Source organism: Diprion similis, chromosome 6, assembly GCF_021155765.1.
Source record: "Diprion similis isolate iyDipSimi1 chromosome 6, iyDipSimi1.1, whole genome shotgun sequence".
Taxonomy (NCBI): Eukaryota; Metazoa; Arthropoda; class Insecta; order Hymenoptera; family Diprionidae; genus Diprion; species Diprion similis.
Window position 1 is genome coordinate 6,179,502 of NC_060110.1, and position 23,575 is coordinate 6,203,076.

The window sequence follows — 23,575 nt, forward strand, 5'->3', positions numbered from 1 at the left end:
CACCGAGCAATTAGTGTCGACCATTTGCTTCCAGAGGTCACGGAGACGATGACCTCGTTTCGGAAGTTTCACATGGGTGACCAAAGCCAGTGCTTGGCTTACTTCATCATCTCCCATTTAAATCGGAGATCACTATTCAGACGAGATTCAAGCCGGGTTCCATTGTGTCACGGATTCGGTTACGCCGGTCTGTGAAATTCGGTTAATTATTCTACTCTGTAAAAAAATTCTCCGTGTCAATCCAGCGCTACTTCAATTCCTCGGTGGTCCCCGATATCCAGTGTTGAACACCGCTTGTTGCTACTCGACAAAGCGTAATAGTATTCTGGTATAGGTGTATAAGAGAAGTTGTTGTGAAAGAGGTTGAAGTTGGTCTTATTCTTAGTCGATTATCATCGAACAATCCCGTTGTTCGCTCTTCTTGACCTCATCCGAACTGTCCAAAAGTAATACTTACGATATCTCATTGTCAGGTCAAACGGTCGTTTAATTCTTGTTCGTGGGAGAGAATGTCACGTTTACTCTAACAGCGAAAACATAGATTTACTCCGGCAATAGTGCTGTCAGAAATTTGAAATCGAAGCCAAGCTAACTATCATGCCAAGTTATCCAGGAAATCATGTTCTCCACTTTTTAATACTGCATGATGTTTGGCATTCATCAACTGTTCGATTATACGTATCCCGATGTGAGAACTGTGAGAATGGGCCCGCGGTTTTGCTCAGCGTCTATTTCGTCGCTTCTCGAACAGCCGTAGCCTGAGAGGTTCGAATTTGACTTAGCGAGGGAGAGAAGCCCCCTGGAGGTAGTTCAAGATCATTCCGGGGGCCAATAACTCCTCCCGACTTATTGCGAATGATCGGGCCGAGCTGTAGCCGGGACCAAGAGGGTCCCTGGAAGTATATTTTTACGAGTTGAGGTTACGCTCCTCCCGCGCCCCGCACCCCGGCCGTCGCGAGTCCAGGGTTCGACTCCACGCGGTGGAAGAATATAATTTACAGCCCTCGCCTCTCGAGAGCCGACTTCTCGACGCGTTAACCCGGCCGAGGAACGGCTTTAATAGTGTCTGTCCGTCCAGTCCGTCTGTCCCGCTGCTCGTCCGCCGAGGCCAGCACCTCGACTCCTTGTCCACGTGTGGGTAGTCGACTTGCGCGTCTTGCAGTGTGCGTTAAGAAATTCACGGCCTCTGCCGACCAAGAACCAAGGCACCCGCGACCGGGAGTCACACCTTTCGTCCTGCAAACGACGGGGGAGACTCGTCCAGCTTCATGCAGCCCCCAAGTCTGGGTTTAGCTCAACGCCACCCTCGCCTCTACCCAAGACTTTGACCTAGTTTCGGCTAGACGGCTAGGTCGCCGGTTGAAGGAATGCGTGCAGCTTCCTCTGGCACTCCATGATCTACTGGGTATTTAAAAAATGCTGACGCAGTGTTAAATTTTGTCATCATTGAGTAGGTTAACTAATTAAACCAGTCGAATAATCGTTAGCTTCTTGAGGCAGGGGTGAAAAATCTTCGTACCTTACAGGCTCCCACATTTTCAGCGCCGAACGAAGCAGCACATGCAGATTCCACTGCAGTGGCGATTCGGATTCGGCCAGATCATCATTTGGCAAAAACTGGACCACGGAGACTCCCACCATCGCTAACTAGAGCGGAATCCCTGATCGGGTGAAAAAACCCAGCACTGGCCGAAAGAATCTCGTCGCTTTGCTCGCTTTTTCCGATCTTTCGCTTTCTTGTTGCTCCAGGCGGCGAGCGTCCTTCTTCGGGATTCTTCGAGGCACCGCAGACAGCTTGGGGTCGACCCCCTTCGGTGGGGCACCGAGGCTCCCCGAGGAAGAAGAAGAAAAAGAAGAAGGAGAAGGAGAAGGAGATGACGAAGAAGAAAGGAGCCTCCGAGCTTAAGGCTCAAAACTCGAGGGGACGCAGGCGCCCCTCGTTCGCAGCTCCATACGCGGGGTCGAGGGCAATGAAAAGTTACGAGCTGGAGATGCTTCGGTTCCTTTATTTTTTAACTCGCGCCGTTTGCGCGGGGTTCGCGGTTCTCTCCTTACCTTCCTCTTCGCTGCTGCTGCTGCTGTTGCTGCTGATTCTTAGCTCTGCTCGACCATGTGCTGTTTATTGTATTTATTTTAACTGCAAACACGCCTACGTCTATATGCATTGAAAATATAGCACAGTTGGGCTCTAGTTTATGAAGGGTCAGGTCGTGCTGCCTTAGTCCGGACCGAGAGCACGGAGAAGAAGCGAGGAAGAGGGAGGACGGAAAGAGGCCCCCGGGCCCCCGGGCCCTCGGGAAGGGATGAGAGTCCGAGGGACTAACAAGACTCAGTTGAGTTAATAAGAGGCATAGATCACGGGGAGTGTGTACTAAACGTTCGAAATACAAGTTTCAAGATAAACACCGCGTAAATCAAAATAATTAGTCCCGAAGTAGGCTCGGGGTGTATATACATAAAAAATGTGTACACATCTACATACACGTACGACTGCACGATGCAGCCATATTGTCTTTTTGTCTAATTTATATTTCTCATTTTTTTTTTCTTCCTCTCCACCTCTCACAGTCCTTTTGAAGCCTTTCGACGAGTTATTAATTACTTCCGATAATTTTTTTGTTCTTCTTCTTTTTTCACATTCTTATTTGAAATTAATGAATATTAAAAAAAAACATCTTCTGTAATCACGGATCACCTGCACGCGCGAGGGGCGACCTCGTTGAAAATAACGAATGGCAGCTTGATATCGAGAGAGATTGTAAAAAGAAGAACAATCACCCACCGTATCGCGGTATAGACAACGGCGTTGCGTTTCGCTTCACCGATTCGATTCTAGTGGGCGCCGTTCACGCTCGTTGTTCGAATTTCTTCAAAACACAAGTCCGTTTTAGACTCTAAGTCATGGACATGGAATTAGCGCCGAAACAAGCCTTTTAAAATTAGTCATTACAGTCATTCGTTGTTGCTACTCTCATTATTGTCATTATTGTTTTTGTTTTTTCTTTCACGACAGTCGCTACATGAGAATGTGAAAGTCTGACATCCGCTTTGCGATAATTTGCTTCTTAATTCTTCCTGCTCCCGAATCAGCGCCTGCAATATTCTCATTCATCGGTCCTATTTTTTGACCAGGTAAGATTATAATAAGGCCCTGCGATTGGGCCTCGAGACGCGGTGACAAATGAGTTTAAGGGACTAACTAGAAGATAATAGAGCGAGCCATTCGTTCGTTGAGCCATCTGTGAGGCCGTTTCTGGCCCGCAGGTATAGGGAGACTCGCCGACAGGATGTCAAAATGACCCGAAGAGCATGTGTATATAGGTATATTGTACAAGGTATAAACATAGGAGTGAGAAATAATGCGAACTAAATTGATAATGCCTGCTGCACCCGCGCCGGATGTCGACGATAATTATTTACTTTTTAGCAGCCACCACCGTCGACGTCGTTGTTGTTCTTCATTATTATACTAACTCTTATTATGGGCACCTTGCGGGAACGAACTGCGGGGAGCGAGAGGAAGAGGGTAAAAAAAATCTTCAACCACCGAACCGAACGGTATGCTATATACGATAATCGTACGATGGGCCAGAGGCTTCGCCAGTCTAAGCCTCTCGGCTCCTTTCAGATTAGCAACGCGCTCAGCTATTGTCTACGTTTAAGAATTTCCACCGACCATGCTGCATCAGAGATTTTTTTGTTACATCCTACTTCTTTCTTTTCTCTCTGAAACTGGGGGTTTGTTTTTTTTCTAAGAAACTTTCTTGGACCGAAGTTTCACAAGGATTCGATCATGCAAGCTGCATCAGGCGTATAATACGATAGAGAGTGAATGAGAGTGAGTTTTGAAGCTTTATGAACGCTTGTATGTATTCCTCAGAAATCATCAATCAATACATTTTCTTTACCGAGAAGCTCTCAATTACTACAATACTGTGTCTCATGAGAAAAATCCAATTACGTTGACTTGATTCAGGAGCTTACATGTACAGAAAATTATTTCCTTCTGGAATAAAAACTCGTAATGAACAGAACTTTACGCGACGTTTTTAGAAAATTTTTCCTCTGCTTGTGAATACGAAGCAGACGAGGAGCGTGAAATGAAAAATTCAGAGGAAAATACCACACATACATAAAAAAAAAAAGGAAAAAGAAAAAATCCAGGTGATCTCAGATGACCCGGAGGGACCGAGGTTGGTGGGGTCCATCGACAGGTCAGAGGCGCGATTGGGGCCGTGATGAAGGGCGGGGAGTCGGAAGGGGGGTTACAGGCAGGCATAGCAGCGTAGAATGAAACGATCCTAAACCTAAACCTAAACCTAAACCCAAACTAAATGGAATGAAATGAAATGTAATGAAAAGCCCACGGCACCCATGGAGTCGAGATACATCAAGATTGGGCTGACGGTTGACTCCTCGGCGGGGCCGCGCGACGGCCGAACTCGCGCACGACGGGGGGCCCGTAAAAACTGGATCCTAACATACATGCCGCCTTGCTCTTCCAGACCATGCCCCAGGGATAATGAGGACAAACTTTTAATCCCGTCTCAATTACAATTCGCTTCGTTCTACAACGTGGTCTGGGTGTGATGCTCAATTTTAAGGTAGTCCTTCCAATTTCTAATCATCTACCGAAACCCCATAGGTATTAGGTCGTAAAGCATTAAGGAGAATGATGTGCATTGGAATACTTTGTGAAGCGTTTCTTCGCTGAGACATTCGATAAACTGTGTCTGAGTCGGTCTTTGAATGATCATGAATTTGGACGTCCGATGTCTTGGATATACTTTGCCTGCTCGATCCATTCATTTCGTCACACAAAAAAAGTAAGATTTGTATAACAGACCGCGGTTTGTTGTATTTGACGAAGATCCGACATTCCCTCAAATGATAAAGAGCCGAGACAATCATTACACCTTACGTGGAGATGAATCTCTATCGTTGATTTGATTTCTCTTGATGTACCATACAAGAAGATAGATATAAATTTTGCAGAAAGTTTCGTTTCCCGGAGAGGTATCGTAAGGCCCTGACGTAAGGCGCGCCCCAGATCTTTCGGAACAAGGTGAACATTGTTCAACGGTATTCTAAGGATCTGGACGAAAAATCCCCAGCTCGATGAGCACACACCTGGTTCTCCGGGGCGGCATTAGGCCGGATCGTGGAGGACGGTGGACCTCGGAAGGTGTGTGCACGGGCGGGCGGAGAGTTCGTTTGGTATATCTGTGAGTGTATATTTTTGAAAGAGGGAGAATATGAGGAGGAAAGGACGCAGCGTTCTGTGTGCTTGGGACGCTCGAAAGGGGCACCCCGGCTGTCCCCTCCCTCCGGCTGCCCATAACCAAACGGAAACATAAATGACAAAGCAGTTTCTCTCCCGAAATGACAAAGAATTTCGATTCTGAGATTACCTGGCTGCTGGAGGGCCCGGGATCGGGGACCGGGGTCCCCGTCAGGCCTCGAGTTTACGAGTTAAATTACACGGGAGAAAAGAATTTTATTCCATAGACCTGGTGGCGGCGCTCGAGAAGAGAGACAGAGAGTAGGACCCGGTGTCTGATAACTTTCGTGTTTCTATTCCGTTCCCCGTCTCTATATACGAATCACCTTTTATATTGCCTCGAATCACACCCGTCCTGTACCCACACCTAGTAGCCCCCTTTCTTCCTACGCCCACCCTCTTCGTTCTCCAAAGATTCTCCTAAGAGCCTTTTCCGACAGGGCATACAGGCGTCTGCTTCTTCTTTCGCGCGCGCTTCCTGCCCACCGGCAATTATCATCTCCGTACAGATTCCGCGTTATGGTTTAGAGACAGCCGAACAGATCATCCTTATGACAGACATTCGATAGTGTTTTTATCCGTTTCAACGGATTCTCTGCTGATATTTTATTCTAATCATCGAGATGAATGTGAATTCAGTAGTCACTAGTCTCTAAAACCACGAGCTGAAATCGATTGACCATCAATGAAGAGTTTCTTTTCAAGAAACTACAGGAACTTCCATCCCAGATACTCGTCAGCTAGAAATTTCGTGACGAAGAATGTTCCGCTGATGGCCATGTGACCACTTCTCGGCTTCTCTTGTTCAAATTGAATCCAATACCTGCCTTACCGCGTCTCATCAAAGTGAAGACTTCGCGTCATGTGTGCCTGACATATCAATGAACAACAGAGAAAGGAGCGTCGTCAAGCATACGTTATACCGCATCGTCGATCAGCGGCGTTTTAAATCCGTGGGTGAACTTTGTTCATTCTTGTAATGGATTGCGAAGACGGTTTCACCGATGACGTACCAGGTCGCGTAGAATAGGACCACTGTATACCTCTCCGATTCCTTGTAATCACTCCTCTCTTCTCTTTCCCTCTGCTTCTCCCCTTCAGCCTTCACGAGCGTCAATATTCGCAGTAGATTGTCGAGCACAGGTACCCCGTAGACTTCCGGAGCTGCTATATCAGCCTTCAGTCATATCTCTCGTTGATACAGGGTCACAGGGGCGAGGGGTGAGTGCCAGCAAGCGGTAGTTGAGTTCGAAACTCTGGTGTTTTTTTATCCATTTTCCCTTGACAGTTTAAAAGAATCAGTGGGATCCAGCGATTAACTAGCTTTGATCTCCGCTATCTTAACGATTTTTGAATTTTGTACGCCAATAGATTAGCCACTCTCCATAACTTCTTGTTCTAGGAAGACGGTGGTTGTGCTTTCACGTAGTAAATCGGTAAGTCAGTCAGCGTCCTATTCCACGAATCGTTTGGCATAGCCGCGTGAAACCCCCATTGACACGTAATAGTAGCAACGCGAGTTACGAGGCATAGTTCCGAGCGTGAAGTGAGCATGCGAGAAGTTATGCAGAATCCGGTACCGGCGGCCGATCGTTGGATTTGCGAGGGCCGATGTCGTAGGTCAGGGGACCCGCGGCTAGTCGAGATTTGCCTCTGCGGATCCGAGCGTCTCTGGCGTCTGGCGTCGAATCAGGAGAGAGCGGGTCGAAGAGGACGCGACGCGGAGGATGGTAGCCGCGACACGAGGGCGGGGCGGAGGGGGGGAAGGGGGGCCCGTGCCCCGACACCGAGGCCTCGCGGGCCCCGGAGAACGTGAGCCAGCCAATCGGCGGATGGGACTCGTCTTCGAAGACGGCTGCGGCTGCCTCCTCCTCCAACTCCGGGCCGCGGGACGACGCCTCCGCTGTCCTCAGGGGGGGCCGAGGGGGGCCGGCGAGTTATCTCGTAGTGTGGGTGCCCCACACGTTACACGGGGGGCTGCTGCCGCCTCCGACCCGTGGCCGCACAATGCCAGGGACGCTCTTCGAGGACGCCTATTCCGCGGTGACGCGAACAAGATTTAGTGCCGACGGGTCTCACCGACGAATGTCTTCGCCCCCTTTTCTCCCCCCCTACGAGTATTATACTCTACCTCCTGCCGCGGATTCTCAGTCTTGCCGGTTAATGTTATTAGGGATTCGCCAGGGGCCCCCGATTTTTACCCTCACGGTCTCGTGTTTATTCTATTCTTTCTCTGTAGGTAACCATTGCGATTATATCTCGCAGTTCTCTCTGGGTATCGTTGCAGGGCCTTGTCATTGCCCCCTGATATTCCACGGTTCGGTGTAAAGAGCCCACAACTATCTTCTCCAATGACCGATTTCTTCAAGTAGATTTCAACCAATTTTGATCGAAATTTTTTGCGTCGAAAATTGACGATGACGTAAGCTTTGTAAATTGTTGCAATGCTGACTTAGTGCTGTATACGATGTAGATAGACGTAAGCTGCAAGGCTATTCAGTCGACAACTTTATCCGCATACTAGTTCGTTCAAGTTCTCATATATACAATTATGCGACTCACGTAGACTCATGTAAGAATCTATTTTTTTTTTATATCCAATCAACGATCTCAATAATCTAATGAACATGTTATAACGCGAAAAGTGAATAACGATATTTCGTCGCGGATTATAAAATCTCGACTGCTTCCAATTGTCTGGCAACCTTGTGCGTAGTGATTATTCTAACGTTAAAGATCGAATGATTAATCATTGACTACGGACGCCGCGAACTCGGTAAGTGATACATTTATGCAGGGAGGACGAAGGCAGGTGATGAATTGGGAATCGGCGAGGAATTTCAGTCGATGCAGGCAGATCCCGATCGCGTATACGGGTTTTAACGCATTTACAGGTACATAGACATTCATCGACGTATACTAAATAATTAGGGTTCCTGCGAATCTAGCGCATATTGCCAACAATTCATGCCGTCGATACGAAGTCCGCGTTATTCCAAGATCGCGCCAGGACGATGAATAATACATATGCATAATGCCGCGCCGCGGGATCGCGTTAAGCATTCTCGATGGCGCATAAAGAATGGCAGCGTAACAGTATAGGAGGCAGGATTTCTCATTTATTCTTAATAAGTTGGGCCAAGTGCGTTATACGCGTGTGGAGGGGCGAGAAGCGCTCTCTTCACTGGTTAGTCATACATTTATATAGACGATATAACCGCGCAGGGGATGCTGTGCCCGATCTGTGTCGGTGATACCCGCGTATCTTTGTATACAACACATCCATGCGAGAGATACGTATCTCCTGGTTATTAATGTACGTCTGCTCCCCCCTCATCCCTTAACCCCGATCCTCACCAGCACCCGTTTTCCTACCCAAAAACTCTCCCCCCAACCCCAAAAGCAGTCGATGTCTTGCCAAGAAGCGCGGAAAATCTGAAATTACGCGAAAACCTATCCAGCATATTCGTTCGCGGTGCTCAAACCAGTCTGACATTCCTTTCTTCGAGGATGGGAAAAAGTCTGAGTCTTAAAAAAGATCCTACGAACCAGTTTTTTCTTCTCTTTTTGAGTCTTGTCTCATTTCTGACGCACGGGACATTGATTTTCACAAATAAATTTGTTAGATTTTCTATTCTTGTATATTTAGCTAATGATCAAGAAGTAGTAAAGCAAAATTGGTTATTTTATGAATCAATTATTAATTTTTTTAAATTCTTCTACGATATGACAACGAAATCGTGCTTATTGATGAGTACGAGTGTACGCATTACGTGCCGGATAATAAAAATGTGACTAGTGGGAGTCTCTAAGAAACTTTCTGTAATAGATTTATATTTACCTTCCTTCTGGAAACATATCTAAGACAAAATATTTTATCGCGTTATTTTTCGAGTTTTGTCGCCTGTTTTTTTCTTCTTTGCAAATTGAGTTCGATTGGGGTTGGGTAAGATTGTACGTACCGCACTTTACATACTCTTACAACTTGTCGCATTCACCTGTTCAAGAAAATTTTCGAACTTTGGACATATCAATGCGACACCTCAGAGCACGCCAACGATGTAGAACTTTGAAGATGCAATCAAATAATTCGATTGCCTTAAATTAGATGAGAAAATCTCACGTACGCACACATATCGACTGATGATCTTTGTTCAAAATTGACCGATTGCCGGGCTTTTGGGCGGCTTGAGCGTAACGAGCATTATATGTATAGACTCCATCTGTATTAATATATATATATAATTCGTGATTTGTCGGAAACATGGATTCGAGGGCCGGGTTGAGTATCGCTGGGCTTAACCGACGTAAGAATGAGTCTGTATTGATCACACTTGAGAAGCCTCCACCACTTCTCGAGTCCCTCATCCCTCCCGCCCTCCCCCGCAACCCTCGAGATATGAATTCCTAATACACAGCCGCGTCTCGAACGGTGGAAAAACTCGGTAACGCGCTTCTGTTATAGGCCCCTTCCCTTTTCCTCTTGTACCCTCTTCCCCTGATCGTCCGCGTTTCATCCACCAGACGTGAACCCAGATCTTGGCCGCTATCCAACAGCAATCAGAGAGATATCTTTACTTTAATTTCCTTACTTTACAGAAGTGCGTACATACGCGAGGCAAATGTGTTATGTAGACCCGGATCTATGCAACTCATCATCCACGGGTAATTTGAAATGCACAAATGAGAGAAAAGCCGTTTTAACGGGTGCCAAGATTGTTGCAAATCAGCAGTTGTAAGAGATGACACATTTCGATCTGAGCGAAAGCAAGCAGTGCAAATTATGAGATTCATATTTATCCGCGCAAATATGTACACATATATACATATAATTTTATGCAATAAAATTTTACGGCTAAATCCTTTTCTCCAAATAAAATATTTCCAATTCTAATTAATAATGGTTTTCTCTTTCTTAGTCTACAGTTGGCAGGAAAACCCTTGAGAAGCCGTCACTCGGCATTGAAAGTTTGCAATATAAAACTATAGAAAAAAAAAGACGCGATGAGATAGTTTTGTTTTAGTGTGTGATGCGGTTAATAATATGATTCTCGTGTTTTACATCAGAGAGGAGATAAGATTCTGTAAAGAATATCTGCCGCCGCTTGTCGCTACAGGATTTCAAGACGTTGTTGTACGAAAAGCGATCCACACGGTGGATGAATAATTGACGCCATTTGGGTGTTTGAATTCACTTTTTCTTTTATCGACGACGGGTAAGCCCCAAGGCATGAAGTAAAATACAGGAGTCAAACAGACGAAAGCCTCGTATCCGGAATGATAAGCTTTTAGTTTTCTTGGTACGGGAGGATCGATAGAGCGTTGAAGCGATTGAACGAATTGAAGGGCGTGGGTAGCTATACCTAATACATTCTCGATTACAAAGGCGTCCTCGGATAATGTATAATCGGTGTAAAAAGCGGCGATCAAGGAGAAGGAGGGGGGGAAGGGAGGGGGAGGGGGAGGGGAGGAGGGATAATGAAAGTGTAGCGCGTTAAAAAAATGTCGATCGCATTTTCCCCTCCTATGTCCTCACCCCATTCATTTATTCTCTCTTCGTTCTTTCTTTCCTTTTCTCACTAGGCACATGACTGGCAGAAAAGTATTGTGTACCTGTATATATAGGGCTTGAAGATGTATTATTATACACATAAGCGTTGTGTAAAAAAGATAGTCGGTCGCTATAATGTGAGACGCAGAGACAATTATACAGGCACAGAGGAGTAACGCGCTCTCTGACAGAACCTTGTTTTAATGGTATTTTTGCGGGATGAAAATACGGCAACGCGACGCGACGTAGTAATTTCATCTGCGAGGGAAACGCGTGGATTATGTATATAGGTACCTTATAGCTATGTAATACGCATTGCCTGCAGCTAAACTAAGCTAGCTATAGCTCGCTAGCTATCCTCTTTGAGCCGGGTATAATCGGGCACAAGCAAATTAGCCGAATAATTACAGGCGAGGAAAGCGGGGGGAGGGAGACGGGCTCCTCTACTCTACTCTCCTCTCCTCCTTACCTGAGGTTCTCGCTCTCTTATTTTCATTCCTACTCCTCTCTCGCCGCAGAAACAATAATCGTCCGCGAAGAATCGCGTCATTATACCTGCCTGCCATGCCTGCCTGCTACTGTCTCAAACAGTTATTATAACCGAGTTAAGGGGGCAAAGCTGTGGCGCGGAGCTGACGACGAAGAAGTGTAACGACGATATGGACGATCTTACTACGTGAAGGAGAGAATTCACCTTTACTTTCACCCGAGTAATTAACTTACGCAATTATAACCGCGGCCCGGTGATCTGCTGCCCTTTGTGCAGGTTGCCTTATTTTCTACCGATGGCTGTTTGGTAATTTTCGTAACTCAGTCACGCAGCGTGAATCTGCTGGTGTGACTAACAATATTTTTGGGCCACACGAAGCATGTCTGCTGCAGGAACTGAGCGTCGACGAGTCTCGAGATCATCACGAAGAGCAGCTGATTTAGGATCGGTAACCGTTAACCAGCCCCTTCCACGAGCTTAGAAGAGATTGAAACAGATACGTGCTGCATTCTTGGCAAGAATCGAGCTTTCATGATCCGAAGTCTCGGTTCCCCGGTTCTGGAAAACTTTTTTTGACGCTGTTATTTGTGGCATTTTAGGGTACCTGAGTGTTTTCATCCAATTTTGCGATAAAAATTAGGGAGAAAAGACGATTATAACGAATCAGTAATATTATGCTTTGTTATTATTACGTATTAAAAATTAATGAAAAAATTACCCCAGTTCAATTGATTAAATAAAAACAAAATTACGTCACTCATGCTGGATTGTTAATTACTGCGATAAAGTCTCCAATTGTTGAAATATCAATCTCTATTCCCGTTCAATTAAAGACTGATTGTTTTTTCAAAAACTACAAATTCACCCACGCCTTTTATTTGATAAAATCGTGAATTTTTATTTTGCAAATGCCGCAAAAAATGGATTTATTATATAGAGACTCTAAACGCTACCCCAAAGCATTTGAACCAGGATATCGAACAATGATTTATTTTAGAATCAGAAGGCGGCCAAAAAACATCCCGAACGAGTCATAAAAATATTTTATTGATCAGGCAAAAGGTTTGATTGAAATTTTGTGAGTACAGAAAGTTAGCAAGTGGAGTGTATAGAAAAAGTCAGAGTTGGGTTAATTAGAATCCGCGGTGGCGTTCGCGTCTATTGCACGTCCCGGCGTTCTAATCCTACAGGCATCTGGTAGCTGATGAGGATTCCTCGCGGACGCGGAGGAGGAGGATGAGGATGAGGACACGAGCGAGCGCGGTTGTTGGGTCGGTGGCGAAGCGGCGGAGCGAGGAGGAGCGTAATGCCTACCGGATAGTAATGACGTTGTTTAATGTTTAATCATAGCCGGCAAGTACGCGGGGAAGTATAATCAGAGTATAATTTGAGACAACAACTGGAGAGCCGCGTCCGCGAGGAGATCAGCGCGACGGACGGTTGCGGTCACCGCGGCTCCTCCGCAGCCTCCGTCTTCGGGGCGGGTACGAGGTTCGAGGTTTCAGGTACGTGTGCCTCCTTACGCCGCGCCGTCTTCCCCGGCTCATTTCTCTCCTCACATACGGAATTCCTTGAAGGCATGCACCTAGAGTCTTCGCCGAGGACAGCAGGCCTGCGAGCCAGGCACCAAGTTAGTTCGGACACGGTATAGAGAATAATGTAGCACATTATAGCAGGGTATTAGAGTGGCCGGTAGCCGACTGGTCAGTTTTTTGCCGGATTCCTGTAGCGCCTTCAACAAACACGCGGGGAAGGAAGATGAAGAAGAAGAGGAGCGACGTCGTCGTTCACTCGCTTCACTCACGAGTTTTGTAATTTTAGAACCTCGAGCCGCACACTGCACACACAGGCCGAGGTGTGCCTGGGTGTCTGGGTGTCTGGGTACTCCAAGACCCCGCAACATCCCATCGTCCACACCTCATCCCATACACACCGTTTCACCGAATACTTTCTCGATACTCTTCGATGTCTTCTACGGGCATCGATCCATCACTCACCTCCCTGCTTCGTCTTTCTTCGACGGCAAATTTCAACCTTAACGTTCTATGGCTCGTTTGAATTAACCCAACCCAGTGAAGCAGTTTACTGTACTACTTGTTATCAATGCTTTTATCTATTATTTATATTCTAAATAATTAGGAGAGAAATGGGTAATTCTTTCCGACGATTCGTAGCGGAAAGTTATGCCAGTTTATTTTACCAAGTTGCAGTTAGGAACGTTATAGTATAACGATTCGTGCTGAGGAAATCCGTTACTTCGTGATTTTGGAACTGTTTGAAATTCGGTAGACCGCAATAAAGGAAACAAACTCATATTTCGAAGTCTTTGTTCATTCAAAGTCATTGTAAAAATAAGGAAATAGTGATTTTTTTTCTCCATGTTTCGTAACAATAACGCTACTAACTTCAATCCTGTACATTTTTAAGGAGTATATTGAAAATTTAACCTCAGGACCTTTTACCAATTGAATCGTAACGCTGTTTAATTTTCGGCAAATCATGGAATCGCGATTTAAAATGCTAACCGTAGAGTTTTCAAGTTTGCCAATCGAGTAAGAGTAAAAAGTGTAAGTATTTCGGTGAAGGGGATACGAGGATTCCAGAAAAAAAAATTAAATTAATTATTTGCAATAAATTTTGCGTTACGCGGATTAGAAACCGATGATTTTAGCCTTCACAAGATCATGCGAATCGCGTTGTAGTATTGACTGGAAGATTTTGTAGCATCGTCGGGAGACTTCGCATCACCGAATCTCCCTCTCCCGAAAAGTAATTATTGGGCATGGTATCAAGCCAGAAGTTAAAGAAAGCGAAGGAAGCAAAAAAGCTGAGACACTACTAAAGAGAGTGTCACGTTCTGAAGTTGTTTCTTCCCCAGTTTCAGGCAACAATCGTGGATCTGTGCGCGTGTGCTTTGAGGCAACAAACAACAACAACAACAACAAGTGAGAAAACAAACAAACGAGGAAAAAGCACGGAAAATACGGGTCGAATGGCGGAGAGGGGAAAAAACAAAAATTGAAACAAAGAGGAGCCGAGACTGAGGATTGGGCGTCGCGGTCGCGTGCGGCTGGTTTGTCAGTCTGTATTTACACGACACGGCCCGTATCGTCCCTCTCTGAACGATCGCGGAGGACAATGGCGATTGTTACTATTCTTTACTCTCCGGGTGCGTTTTGTCCGATTTAACCCTTCCCACCTACGCCGAGCCTCTACGTGACCACCGCCCAGATTCGATAGCCTAGTTTCAGACTCGTTCCTTCGATCGCGGCCGATCAATTAAATCGCGCAATTTCGATCTCTCGATCCCACGTAGATAAGTCACGATTCGATAAAATTCACGAATCAGGCGTATTTTACGCGATTCTTTGTCTCTTTTTATAAGAGTTGTACACTTAATCGATTGATCAGAGACTTCGACTATGATCGTCTGTTCGATTGATCGATTAATCGACCCTTCCTATTAATTGTTTTTTTTCTTCGATTATTCAATCATTTGGAAAAGCATCTCGTTAAAGTCTACGATTAATCGTGCAGCCGCAGATTCTGTCTTTCAGAATTCAAATTCAAATCAGACTTCGTCGTTTAGATAGATCTGGGTAACGTACCAGATTTCTTTGTAAGCCGAGTTTTATTTTTTGCAAGTTATTAAATCTTCAAAAAAGATGAATAAATTTTTATTCTGTTAACGATTTCACGTACTGATATTTCTTCAAATTTATACACCTACAATTGCAAAGTTAGCAAAATTTTTTTGTGTTTCTAAAATTTCGTTCAATAACGTAGCGATAACTTCGATGGTGAAACGAATGACAGAAAAGTTACCCAAATTTATTTTCACTAAAATTTGAAAATTCACTTTAAAAATTCGCAATCGCGATGAATACTCACGTCATAATAGTCAATCGTTTCAGGGTAAACTGAGAAGCTGTTTTAACAGCGTATATTCGGCGTAGGCTATACTTGTGTCATGGAGTTGCACCGCAGGCGTGATTTTCCGTGAAAGAAGGCTATCCTCTTTCTTTTATTTCCTTTTTTTACCCTGAAAAAATAGCTGCCCCCTAATCGTACACATCGGCAATAATTCGGGGTGGCGTAACTGCGACCGAGCAGTGACTCACGCACGAAGTATACCCACCTATAATAGCTGCAGAACTGCAGTAATGCAACGCGTAGGTATATAATGATTTATACTCGACTCGAGTTAGGTTTATAGTTCGCCCCTCGTTCCTGCTGCACGCGGCTTTTTTCGTCCACGCATATGTACGTATATGTACGACACATGTATAGAGATGGACGCGTGTTCGCGAGCGTATATGTATAAAATATTTTTCTCTCCATTTTATTTGTTCTCTTCTCTTCCCTTTATCGCTGTTTTAGCCTTTTTTTAGGGAGAGAGACGGAAGGAGGGTCCTTCTCTCCTCTCCTCTCTCACCCCAATGGACCGACTGCAGATCGGGGAAAGAGGCGGCCTTCCTCTCGCCTTTATATTCCTCTGTTCCGACGTCGCCGGGACGCGTTCCGCAGCCTGGATATTGTAGATCGATATAATTAATAGCGTCAAAGTATCGGGTGACATATGGCCGGAGAAACTGTAGCGACGCGAGGCTACCACCACCACCACCATCACCACCACCACGAAAACTATAGTCAGCCTGCCGATTTATACATTGATATGTATAAGATTACCAGATTTGAACTATCGCCAATTTTCGATTCCGTCGAACCGATCAGATCCCAATTCAATGACGCGAAAATATTCGATAATTCCTTGTACGCACTTGGCAAGTTTTCTACACAGTTGTTTTCCGGTTTTGAAACTCTGGAGGAATAGTTCGTTGGATATTGCGAAGAATCAAGAAGTTAGATTCGATTCCGTTTTTACAGTAATTTTTCTCCTAATCTCAAAACTGACGTATTATTGAAACTAATTTTGTTTACTCTTTTAAATGGCACATTAATACTTTAGATCAAAGGATTGTTTTTGAACAATCGTGATTCGTTCAACCTGAAAAAGAACATAATATACATAATTTGTTTCGAAAAACTTGCTTTCTACGGTATAATGTAGAATCGAAATGAGAAACTGTTTTTCTTTCTCTCACAATCAGAGGTAATAAAAGGAAACCGTAACCGTCTGCTTTCCGATTTCCATACTACCTCAATGAGGGACGAAACCACGATGCGGTGCAGGAAACGCGTGGCGCATAAAGATCTGCCCATATTTTCATGCAGAAGAATAAATCCGCGACGCGTGTAGCAACCCCTTCAAAAATCCGAGTTAAAAGAAATCATCTGCAGGCATCTTTCGAGAATCATCTCGAGTCATATAATACCTGAGCGCTGATTTATTATACGCGGTGGTTCTTTCATGCGAATGTACATAATATGCATTTCGCTGCAGCGAAGTGCAGAAGCTGAAGTGCAGACATCGACTTCAGCCCTGCACCCGAAGGAAAAAGGGGCCGGGACTGAATAGCTTTGCATGCATGTCCTCTCGTCGATGCTGCAACTCTGTTCACCGACTGAAAAGTGGTTTCATACATGGGTATAAAAATCGCATACAAAATCACGTACATGGTCACGCGCCGTCTTATATGCATGCATAATTCCTCGACCCCAAGGATTCGAATTCGAATTCAAATTCAAATGAAATTTAGATTTCGGCACGCGCCCAGGTTTCCGAGTTATTCTTTGAACCCAAGATCTTCCACTTCTCCCCTTTCTTTGAACTTTTGTTACCCCCATCTTGCATTCACTTTATTTTCTGCCTACCTCGTCTCCGCTTTATCGCTGCACACGGGATTAAATAATAGTTGTATTGAGTCCCTTTTGCGCCCTCATCACGCCGATCTTCCCCAGCCGTTGAGGGTGTTCCACGCGTGTCGGAGGTTCAAACGCGCCGCTCTTTCTAGGTGTAGGGTATAGACTATAGGAAATCAATTTTCCCAGCGAATATTCCGGCTTTCTTTACTTTTTACACCCACCATTCTTATCCTTTGAAGCTTTTTTATCGTCCGTTCTCTTTACTTTTTTTTTATTCTTATTTTTTCCACCTTCTCTCTCATTTTTTATGTATATTCTTTTTACGCCACTCTCTGCAGTCCCTTGTTCGTTTTTTTTTCTTTTTATTTACACTTTTTTGAATTTTTTTCTACCTCTACCTCCCTCTCTTTCTCGCTCTCTCTCTCTCTCTCTCACCCATCACTCTTTATAAATGACCGATTGTCCGGAGGGATGCGCTGTTTACGCGAAGACTAGACGGCGTATAAACCCATGGCTCGCGGCCGGAGAAACAGAGTCCAGATTTTATAACCTATCTTCACACCGGAGCAAGTCAATCGCTTGCTCGATCTCCGCGTATCGGATTATGACTGCGACCGCACAATAGACCTCACGAAGACCGTCACCACGTCAATCGGGGGACCTGAGAATTCTTCCCAAACTGATCCCTTTTGTTGGGATAAAAATGACCGGTCTTCCTTTACTCCTCATCGATTGAAATACAAATTGAAAAAAAGAGTAAAGCGTAAAAGTAGATATAAGAAAAATGAAATTTTGAAGAAATTAAATTTAAAATAAGCCGAAGGTGATCCGATTTTCACTTGCATTTATGATAAAACAAGACAATTTTGCCATCTTCGAAGAAATGTTTTTTTTTTTTTTTTCATTTACGGTACAAACTGGTTTTATCAGTTACGTGAAATAATTCTTCGTTTTTCATAGCATGTCAAGGATCGTTCAGAAGATGATTATTTCGCTGTTTGCTCGAGGCTTGTGACACAAGAATAAATAAACTGAAAATTTGAAACTAAATTCAAATTGAATTTCATTATTCTCAATTATGCATAAAAATTTTAATCATGAAAATAACTATCATTTCTTCTTATTTTTTATACATATATACGGATACACGGATATACGACCTTGCGGTCTAGAATACACGCGGTAATTCCCTTAATTCCATTAATTTCCACCGAAGGATTAATCCCTGCTGCTAAACTACACCGGCAGTGCTTCGCTGTCGGTTTCAATATAACGTGTCCAGGATAGGGTGCGGTCTTCTCGAGCTAACTTTTACTCGACGACGCGTCGATGTCCAGAGTTGACGCCCGCATACGCCTAATTACCCATTTTCATTCCATCTGTACAGCTCCAAATATTTCACACTCCACAGTCAAGTGTTCCAATTGTATCCCTGATTTTTTCCCAATAAACTTCAAGAGTATATCAGACTATTTTGACGATTCATTTGTGAGACGTAATCGAGTTAAGTGAATGTGTATGCACTTCATTATTAAATCCTGCTATACCAGAGTTATTTAGATTTCAGAAGCTACGACGATGGATTTGATGTAAAATTATTTTTCAAATAGGTACAGTTTCACCCATTGATTCGTTCGTTCATTATTATACGTATATATACGTCCTTGAATATTACAATATATTGTCACCTTATGTGTGTTTTATATAGGTATATAAAGCTCGTTAGTCGTAATCTACACTCCAAATGATCTATATATGAAATATTTTCACTGTCGTTAATATTTTACTTCTAGATTTTTTTCTCTTTCTAATTATACCTTTTGACACCCAGTGATGGAGTTTGAAAAATGCACCGAGTTTCAAATGATAGAATCTGCCTCTCTAATTGTCGCTCCCGTCGGAATACAATAAAAAAGAATAAAATATAATAATAACGTAAAGCATAATCACCTATTGAAAATACCTACTGTAGTGAGTAATCATTTCACAATATTCACAGATACTCGTCCAATACATAAGGACATTTCCTGAGCGGTGGGAAATGGGAAGAGTGAAATTTTTGGGTAAGCGAATGGTTGATATATATATATATATATATAAAAAAAAAAAAAACGAACGACTGAAAAAAAATACTAAGAAACAAGTAATAAAAACGAAACGATAAGGTAATCTTGTGATAGTATAGCTTTATTTTAGACTAGAACGGAAGAAAATAATATAATAATATTAATAATATAAAATAATAATAATAATAATAATAATAATAATAATAATAATAATAGTAATAATAATAATGATAAATTATGTACATAAAAGAATGGGGTCGAACATACATAACATTGTTTTGCATTTATGGGTGGGTGACAGGGGGTGTTGGGGGTGTGAGATTTTTCAAGGGTAAGCGAAAAACAGGGACCATACCCTCGCCGGAACGTGGCAAAAATCTGACATAACGCGAGCCTGGCCTTAATATCGTGCTTAGTGAAAAAACGCGTAACATATAGTCTTGTTGTATAAAGAGTTGTGTGCATCGAGGAGGCAGCGATCCTCTCGCCTCGTGTATTTGCAATATATTCGTCTTCGTCTACGACTCATATTGCAAACTTACGCTCGACCAAGAAAAGACCGAGTTTGTCTTCTTCCTAAAAAATATACTATTCCGCAAATGTTACGATTTTGTTTAAATGCATGCGACATAATTCTCATTTTATATCTACGCAGCCGAGATTCGTTCGATTCTCGTTATTACAAAAGCACGACTGATTTTACCACATGTGTGAGACACTCGTGTCATGGCGAGGACAGGTCAATCACAAAAAAGGAGAAAGATGACGAGAGTGAGAGAGAGAGAGAGAGAGAGAGAGAGAGAGAAAGAGGGATAATACTACAGTTAGAATAATTGGAAATAAATCGTGACAATAAAAATCGAGAGAAAAAGCATAAATAACTAACGCCTCAAACAATAATAATAATAATAATAATAATAAGAATAATAATAATAATGTTGTCGATAAAAATAAAAATCGGCATAATGACAATAATAATAGATACAGTAATAATAATAATGACAATAATAATAATAATAATAATAATAATAATAATAATAATAGTGATGATGATGATGATGATGATGATGATGATTCTAATCGTCTAATGATACAATAGTGACAACGATAGCGAATCGTAGCTAGGTATAGGTACGTATAGGTATATACATATATGTATACATATACATATATATATGCATATAGTCTAGTCGTAATATGGATGATCGAGGACAATTCGTAGTCATCTGTGTGTATGTGTGTGTGTGTGTGTGTAGTATAACTATTGTGAGCTGGTGACCGTTACTGGATGTCGGAAGCGGAATTTCGTCGAGTGGAGGGGAAGAGAGAGAGAAAAAGAGAGAGTAAGCACTAGTTTTACGGGAATTCCAATCACCCGTAAATAAATTTACGATAAATAATGTAAGAATGTACAGGTGTGTGGGACGAAAATCATACAGATTGTTCTCAGTTTTATTTTAAACACCTGTGTAGAGTCTGAAAGCAATTGTCTGATCCATACAGGAGTTATTTTACTTTTAATTTTATGTGATTTTACATTGATTGAAATCATAAAAAATTAGAAATAAAATAACTCCAGTATGGTTCAAGCAATCGTTTTCAAGTTTTATGCGAAAAAAAAAAAAAAAAAAAAAAAAAATGCATTTAAAATAAAAGTGAGAACTATTTGCATAATTTTCACTGACCTGACGCGATTTCGACCTACGCGCCTGTACATCCTTTTCCGTGACGAAAAATTACGAGAGAGATTTGTCGAGAGAAATCTATTCCACGCGATTCTTCTTTCAACAATTTCACTTTACAATCAATGAAATTATTCGGTGAAAATTTCATTCACATGTTTCAAACTATAATAAGTAGGTGTGTGTACACAGAAGTTAAGTAGGGAACTACCAACGGTATATCTCTTCCTCTCCCCGGCGATCGACGTTCTACGTATACAGCAACCCGAAACTATACAGGAGCTCTCCAGGTGTCCAGAATTGGGACCTATCGCCACCGAGAGGACCCTAATCTGGCCCCGTAGAAAAGCTTTGAATTCGGACACACAATATACGTATACCTGTGTAACATTTACCTCTAGAGCATATTCGCAGTTATGACATTATATCATTGTCAATAATGTGAATTGTATAATATTTACAAGGGGTTTGATACACCAGATTTTAATTCGCGCGGCTTCTCAGGGCAAAGATCGAGGCGAGAATTGAAATGAGGAGAAAAAAAAAAAACACGGAAACAAACTCAAAGTACTAAAAATAAAAAAATCGCTACTAGATATTTTGTTCTAATTCATTTGCTGTTTTCTTTTTAATATATTCCTTTATACGATTAAGGGAATGATAGATAACGATTCAAGGGCAAGGGCGAGGGGATAGGGAAAGTTTTCTCCTATTATCCTAAGTAGGAATTAAAGCCGATATAGTCTGTCCTCCGTTCCTGGCTATACTATAATGAACTAAACGGTATACTTTTTTTCCTTTTTTTTCTCGTCTTCATCCATTTCTTTTACCATTACGTTTCTTTCATCCTACTATGTATATATATCCGTAATAATAATAATAATATTCTAGATGATAATACTAATCGTTTATTATAATCGAGTCAGTATTAACACGACGTAGGATATATCTGTATATGCTAAATTGAAAAATATAATAATAATGATAAAATCGATCGTATGTGGATATAAATTCTAACATAGTCTTTACTATACATAGGTATAACATGATTTATCATCGTTCTGTTTCTACTATCGCTTCTTCCGTTTTCATCGAATATATCTACTTGTTCCTCATCTCATTAACTTAACTTTACCTCTAATTGTTATTATTTCTTATTATTTTTATTTTTCTACGCGTTTAAAAAGAATCACCGGCGATGTCTTGTCCACGGTGTTACGTAACTCGATCGTTCTACGTACCTAGGTATGTAACAGGTTACTTTCTAGGATAATCAGGATGTTTAAAAAGAAACCTAAACGTTTCTTCTCTAGCTGCACTTTTTCTTTCTCCGCGTATTTTACCTGTTTACATACTTAAATCTCGACAAATCTACGTTATTTATTCTCTCTTGAAGACCGCATCTCCTTCATCGTGTCTCTTTCCTTTCCTCTCTTTTTCTATCCGTGCTCACTTAACGCCTAGAATAGTCATCTGATAGGAACTTTCAGTATTGCCTAGCTCTGGATATATTATTTACTATGTACTACTACATTACATAAAGATCATAGATAGATAGTTAGAAAGTTATAGATTCAATATTATGTATATCGCGAAGTATGACGATTTCGGGGAGACGAGTAGGAACGGCGGGTCTTTTTTTCTGAAGGCAAGAGGGGTGGGTGGTGTATATGTATAGGAATAATGATAAGGGGGGTTAAACGATAAATGATAAATGATAAATAACGGGCCCCCTAGATTATCACACGGGCCCATAATATACATATGTATATATAGATATAATAGCGATATAGGCGAAGGGGGTAGAAGTGGGAGACGAACACGTACGGCGTGACATCTTCCCCTTTCTTTGATCGACGAAAAAATATTTTTTAAATGAAAAACAAAGAATAAAATTAATTTTCCGAGCCGTGTGTATCGTACATAAATAAACATGTATAGGTAAAATAAACGCACGCATACGACAACGACAACAGCAACACGTAGACGCAATGATACATATACGAATAATTTATACAAAAGCTTGCCGTTGCGAACATCGACGAGAACGAAACGACGCGACTTCGTGTATATTTAACGTGTGAAAGAAAAGGCGGGAGATTCAAAAGTCGATGAAAAACGAAAGGAAAAATACCGGTTCGGCGCGTTCTCGTTGACGTTCCAACGGCTTAGCCGCGTAACTTAAGAGTCTAAGAGGTCGGCCAGACACTCACCAGCGGTAGTGGTGGCCGGTGTAGCCTGCACGGTGCCACTAGCGTGCTGCTGTTGCTGGGGCGGAAACATCGCAGTTGGATGAAGAAACAAGGATCCGTACATCATGTTCTCGTCGGACTGCTGTTGTTGTTGCTGCTGCTGCTGATGGTGACTGGCTGGCGTCGTGCCGGAAACAGCTGAATTGGCGTTCGCGGCCGCGACGCTGGCCGGGAGGATGGGGGCACCGGGTGTCGGCGGCACAAGGGTGCCGTCTTCGACGGCGACCCTCACCGACTCGATGTGCCGCCTGGAGAAGACGTGCTCCTGAAGAGGGGACTTGGGCGAGTACCGGACCCCACAGAGCCGGCACTCGTCGGGCCCCGTGGGTCCCCGATGCGGCGGCACGGCCGAACCCTCGGCCGGCAGACCTGCCGCCAAGCGAGCCTTCTTTTCCTTGGCCCTCGCGTTCTGGAACCATACCTGCAACTCGGCTTCATTAGCTCGCTGACCTTTCCTCCGCTGCAAGATGGGGAATGGGGATGCTGC

General features: G+C 43.1%; 1 protein-coding gene and 1 long non-coding RNA gene across 6 annotated transcripts in view; one reads left to right on the forward strand and one right to left on the reverse strand.

The window, feature by feature from the left end:
* LOC124407118 (zinc finger homeobox protein 4) overlaps positions 1–23,575 on the reverse strand; it is a 197,439-nt gene that overhangs the window by 37,443 nt on the left and 136,421 nt on the right. For all 5 annotated transcript variants that reach the window (XM_046882957.1, XM_046882954.1, XM_046882956.1 and 2 more), the window contains one exon: positions 23,050–23,509. In XM_046882957.1, coding sequence (XP_046738913.1) covers positions 23,050–23,509 — 460 coding nt within the window. The remainder of the gene's footprint in view (positions 1–23,049; positions 23,510–23,575) is intronic.
* On the forward strand, positions 1,115–13,621 carry LOC124407127. The gene is made up of 3 exons (XR_006929291.1): positions 1,115–1,126; positions 10,291–10,293; positions 13,527–13,621. It is a non-coding gene; the product is annotated as an uncharacterized LOC124407127 (long non-coding RNA).